General features: G+C 33.7%; 1 protein-coding gene across 1 annotated transcript; it reads left to right on the top strand.

Annotated features, from left to right (window-relative positions):
* Positions 1–2,837: 2,837 nt before the first annotated feature.
* On the top strand, positions 2,838–6,152 carry LOC139842906 (probable polygalacturonase At1g80170). Its single transcript, XM_071833004.1, has 10 exons — positions 2,838–2,967; positions 3,603–3,844; positions 4,022–4,153; positions 4,239–4,409; positions 4,500–4,520; positions 4,631–4,838; positions 4,966–5,047; positions 5,144–5,252; positions 5,506–5,622; positions 5,712–6,152. The coding sequence occupies exons 1-10, from the start codon at positions 2,838–2,840 to the stop codon at positions 6,054–6,056; spliced, it is 1,557 nt and encodes a 518-aa protein (XP_071689105.1). The 3' UTR covers positions 6,057–6,152.
* Positions 6,153–6,388: the final 236 nt, after the last annotated feature.

The raw sequence follows: 6,388 nt of genomic DNA, 5'->3' as shown, positions 1-6,388 counted from the left end.
TCAAGATTATTATTAAGCCAATTATAGTTGGATGTATTATGAAATATTGTGCATGCCGTCAACTTTTGTTGTAAAGAAATTTTGTCTTTTAAAAACGAATGCAATATTTGTAAAATGTATCATATAGAGGTCAAATACCTCGCGATGTAATCAACTATTATGAATCGTTTATAATGTATATGAACGGGTCCTTTCAGTAACCTTTTTTGTACCGACCATTACCGACATCAGATAACCAAATTAACCGCTAACAAACCCTAGTTTTTCAAAATTCTGTAGAAAACAAATTTGAATTATTACTCATAATCATTCACAATCATAATCTAATTAAGGTTATAGTGCTAGAAAATCAAAACTAAATTTTCAGTTTTGAAAAAAATTATTTATAAAACTGAATAGATCGAGATGAACCCTAACACGATTATTATACTACATAACGCTTGAGAAGTACCATCATTTGTTGCAAAAACATACCCTGGTATTATACAAAATTTCGTTAAACAAAAATTTAATATCATTCATTCGTTATCATCAACAAATCAGAACCCCTAAAATTTATAAATCTGTAACGAAACAAAGATATACCTGGAAGATAAAAATGATATCACGGACGATACATGACGACAGAGGCAATCACGGTGATGGTGACGATGGCGACGGAGTGACATTGTAGGATGGTTGCAATACGATAGCAACAAACCCTAAATAATCAAGGAAAACCCTTATTTATTTATAGTTTATCGACAACCAGTTCCTAATTTCTGTGAAGGTCGCGCAGGATTAAAAGCTGTACACGAATCTTTTGCAGATGAAGATGGCGAAACTGGATTCAGTGGAGAAATATGTGGGAAAAAATAAGAGGGATAAACAGACGAAGGTTCCAGAGACTTAGTTACTGTTTGGGGTACTGTTTTACTGTTATACTGGTTGGGGTACTGTTATACTGTTTACGGGATTTAGTATATAGGGTAATATCTTAGAAGGCTATGTTATATGTTTTTTTTTCATGTCTAATGATTGACAATTCATATTCTCATATTCGATTCAAGAATTTTTTTTTGTTTTCACTTTTCTATTTCCGTTTTGCTTTTCTCGTGATAATCTAGTTGGGTTAGTTTAAGGTGTGATTTTGAGTATGTATTTCGCGGTATGTGTGGTGTTTTTTATGTTATAATGGTTGTTTAATGTCCATGTATTTGCTAGTTATTATAGCTGATGTAATGAGGGGCGCTTAATATCGTTGTATTTGCAATCCTCTATTTGTTTTTCGAATTGTGGTTAAATTGATGTTAGTATTTTTGTATTATGATTAAGTTGCAGGTTTGTACAATGGTATAACCGATATGTGATGGACCAATAAGAATTATTGGAGTCGAAAAACATGTTTGAATTAGAACTCAAGATAGTAAAAAAATTTTAGAATTTTTTTTTTTGAGAAAGGTATAACTAGAGTTTGCTCTTAATCGCAAAAGTAAGAATTAAAGAGCTTCTGACACAACAATATTACATAAAATCGACCACACTTAAAGGGTATGTGTGTGTGTGTGTGTGTGTTTTTTTGGCGAAAACAAACGAGAACTCATATCGAAACGAGGTCATTTTCAAAAGGAAAACGCCCTCAACATGAGTGCAAAAGGACAAGAGGAAAACATGGAAGCTTGTACTTAGAAAATAATCATCTAAACAAAAACTATCAATAAACGAAATGAGTCTCCCTAACAACCCGACCAAAACCTTACAAACATATATAATCAAACAAAAAACCGAAAAATACACTAAAATACAAGGACAAAACCAAACGAAGAGCAGTTGACAGACTCCAACAATCAACCTCGAGGGTCCGCCATTTTCAATTTTACATTGACCGTGGCTTTTAAAGAATTCTTTCCAGACCGATTCTCAATCTTGTAAGATAACATATTAGTGGATCCATAACCCGGTGCACTCTCCGTGGCCAACGGTGCCATCATAACATCGAAAGTCGCAAAAGCCTCCACGGACATATTACCTCTCCCAATTGCCATTGAGCCGCCATTTCTTCCATCTTGAGGGCCCATAAACAAGTTTTGAGTTGCGTCCCCGTAATCCAAGTAGTCAATGTTGTTTTTTAGCTTAAAAGCCTCCGAAGTGGAATTGGAGGCCTCGTTCGTCTTATTTCTTGACCTCGAATTAAAATCGCTAAGAATACATTTTGAAACATCTTTATTCAATACATAGCATGTCTTACAAAAACCGTCAAATGAGGGAACCTCGCAATCATAATAACATCTACCACTACGACCAACCAAAATCAATTTAGGCCTTTCATCGTTCGATTCAACCTTATTTTTGCTAACAATTCTTCGTTGTTTTGGTATGTGTTGTTGTAATTGAAGTTTTAAAACTAATTACTCAATATTTTTATTGTAGTGCGTTTGATAAAACTGAATGATTTAGCACTGAATGATTCAGAGCTCTGAATGATACAAAAGTTCTGAATCAGTATCGTTCTGAATGAAAACTCACTGTTTGATAAGAGTTTTGAATCAACACCCATAATGATATAAAATTACCATATTAACCTTATATCAATATCTATACCTTTACAAAAATTATACTTAAAAAAACAACAATAATATTAATATCTAAACATTCATAACAAAATAAAAAAAAAAAAAAAAAAAAAAAAAACAACAATACCCACTAAAATTTCCAAACATGAAATTACCCTATAATTTATGTGTAACTCTAAATGACCGATTCAGATCTCACAAAAAACAATACCCACAAAAAAATTAAAGCACTTTTACATAGAATCCCCACCAAATTGCAACCTTGATGAAGGTATATAGGCAAACATGAAACAAAATATGAGTGAAGGGCTACTTGAAGTCGCTGAAATTGAAGAGAGTTTAAACCCTAAATTTCATTATTATAAGAAATCCCTAAAATCATGTAAGAGAGATTTAGCTCTGTACATGATTGTAGGTATGTTTACGTTGGTTAATTTTTGGTAAAAACAAGAAGATATATTGATGATGAAGATAAATATACATATAAGGTAGAAGATAGAAAAAAATAATTTTAAAGAAAGATTTTAATCGGATGTGGATGAAGTTTATTGGTGATGAAGATGATAAAAAAAAGGTAGAAGATAAAAAAAAAATTTAAAGTTGAAGTTTCTTGATGATGAAGATGATATTACCTGGTGATAGAAATCAAACTTGGATGAAGGATCCTACGAGTTGCAGATGGTTGAAGATGTGGGAAGATAATGAGAATAAAAGGGTACTGAGGGAAATATGTAGCCACTGAATGGTATAGAGAGGTCTTTAAATTTGAACGGTTCAGAATCTGATTCAGAGACACCCTTCATTCAGTGACCCAATTCAAACACTCTGAATGCTGACCGATTCAGCACTCGGTGCTGAATGGTCCCATTCAGATGCAAGCAAACACGGGAATATATAAAGTGAAAAGGGCAGATGAAGAATATTTTGATCCTCCTTCGACTTGGCTCACTCGACAAGGATTCTTTAACTAATTTCAACACGTCCACATCTCAGCAAAACATGTAAATTATATGTCACTTCTTTAATTCTAATTTGTGTATTATCTGACAGAAAGAAAAAAAATGATATCATCATCATCATCACCTTCGGATCATAAATTTGTCTGTAAATTTGTGTGTATCATCATTTACTCTGTATTCCTTTTTTCAATCTCCATTAATGTGCAGGCTTTTGATTCGTTACTACATCGGTCATCTCAATTTTGGGGTTTCAACAACTTTTTCGAGTCAAGAATTGTCCTAAATGTTAAGGATTATGGTGCAGTAGGAGATGGTATTAAAGATGACACAAAGGTTATTGATTTGATTTTTTTTTTTTTTTTTTGTTGCTCACCAGGTGTTTGTTAAAATGCCTAAGAGGGTTTCAGTTATTTTGTATTATTTTTCAGTAAAGAAAAGTATGTAGAAATGATCTTTTCTGTGAAAGAATTAAAGAAATCATCTGTTGACAGAATAAAGTTTTTGATCTAGGTATTTGCAGATGTTTGGGACATAGCATGTTCTTCAGAAGTCGAATCAACAATTATAATTCCGGCTGAATGTAATTGTCTCGTTGGACCGATTAGTTTCGGAGGCCCTTGCAACTCGAATGTGACTTTAATGGTATACTATATACCATATATCGATCACATAACATAATTTATTTTATTCCATAATACAAACTAAATCTTGTTTTATATTTCCATAGATTTATGGTTCGATTGTTGCTCCGAGCGATCCTGATGTTTGGAATGGTAATAATACACAGAAGTGGCTATATTTCCATAATGTGGATCACCTTAAGGTTGATGGAGGAGGAATCATCGATGGAATGGGGCAAGAATGGTGGGCCAGTTCTTGCAAGAGGGACCCAACAAATGTATTTCTCGTTTTCTTGATTAGTTTCTTTCTTTTCATTCTACAAATTGAGTATCACATATGCTAACTTCTTTATATAAATGTTTTGCAGCCTTGCAGACATGCTCCAACGGTTAGTACAGATGATGCAGCATTGGAGTTAGTTTAATGAAGTTTGCGTTATTATGCCCAAAAGAGCATAATATTTTTAAGTGTACTAACAAGTTCTTAAAAATTGTGTAGGCGATATCTTTTCACAGATGCAACGATTTGACAGTGAGGAATCTGATGATTGTTAATGGTCAACAAATGCAAATGGCGTTCACAACATGTGATGGGGTCACAGCATCACGTCTGACCGTTTTCGCTCCTGCTGGTAGCCCTAATACAGACGGTATCCACATAAGTGCATCCACGAATGTAAAATTAAAAGACACTACTGTTAGAACAGGTTGGTTTTATACCATTTACCTAATATTATTATACAACAGACTAGCTTTTTTCAATTCCAAAATGTTGAATTTTTAACTTTTCATGTATAATTTGGCTTATTTAGTGCATGATATCTATAAAATCAGGTGATGACTGCATATCGATAGTCAGTAATTCATCAAAAGTTCAGGTCAGGAATATTTTCTGTGGCCCAGGTCACGGGATAAGGTAAAAGCTTTTCTGATTTAATCGCGACTAGTGGTAGATACAATTATTATAACTATTGTGTACATTCATCAATTGATATGATGTTTATATTGGTAGCATCGGAAGCTTGGGAGAGTCTGGGACGTGCGATCAAGTTTACGATATTAGTGTCTATGGGGCATTTTTGTCCAACACTGATAATGGACTCAGGATCAAAACATGGCAGGTATTCAGTATTCTTCTATTTAACTGTAACAAAGGTACTAAACAGAAAATGTATCAAGGCGCTGATATCCAAATTTTACATGTTTCCCTAGTGATCAAACGAGTCAAGGATCAAACAGGTTGGGTGAAATGGGTCATGGGTCGAAACGGGTCAGCTTTTAAATAGGTCAAACGGGTTGGGTCGAGACCCGAGTCAGATTTATAGCATATATTGCCTTTAACTGATTATCAGGATTGTTCATTATCTGCATCAGGGAGGTAGTGGTTTTGTCAACAATGTGAAATTTGAGAATATATGGATGGAAAATGTATCAAATCCGATTATAATCGATCAATATTACTGTGACAAACACAAGGCATGTCCAAACAAGGTACATATTTTCCAACTAACGTACTCAGCGGTATTGACTATTGATAGATTTGGTTGACTAATTAGAAGATGCATTTCACAAATGTGCAGACTTGTGCTGTTAATGTGAACAACATATCGTTTGTGAACGTTAAAGGAACTTCGGTTACTAAGGAAGCTATAATATTCGCTTGTAGTGATGTTTCTCCTTGCGAAGGGTTATATTTGGAAGACATCGAACTTGTATCACCCTCGGGCGGTATCACAACTTCGTATTGCTGGGAAGCTAATGTTACAACTTCGAGTATCGTATACCCCCCTACTTGTGTTTCACCTTGTAGAAACTTTATTGATCAGATCATTGCGTCTACCTTCATCTTTAAGCCATTGATTCAGTGTTTCTCAAGGTTACATCAACTTGCACATTATGCAGTGAGACATGTACTGCTTCATTGATTTGTACTTAATAAGAAAAAGGCACCTTAATATTTTTTAATGTATATGACTTGTGTAAAACTAACAATAATATATTTAGGTGTGAAATATGATATGTATATCAAATATCTAGTGAAGTGAGCTAAATTTACCCTGCAAACTTTTTTTTTATGGACAGTCTTCTGCAATGGGATGCATTTAAGTTAACTACAGTGTAAAGGAAGATAACAAAATGTTTTTGGTGTGTTGATATAAATAAAAGAATACACTTACAATTGATTAATCCTCTACATTATCTGCATATAATGATAATGATGATCTATGAAATTAAAATGCTACCGAACAAGCTGCTT

This window comes from Rutidosis leptorrhynchoides, chromosome 4 (genome assembly GCF_046630445.1).
Source record: "Rutidosis leptorrhynchoides isolate AG116_Rl617_1_P2 chromosome 4, CSIRO_AGI_Rlap_v1, whole genome shotgun sequence".
Classification (NCBI taxonomy): Eukaryota; Viridiplantae; Streptophyta; class Magnoliopsida; order Asterales; family Asteraceae; genus Rutidosis; species Rutidosis leptorrhynchoides.
This window is presented reverse-complemented; position numbering and strand designations above follow the sequence as displayed.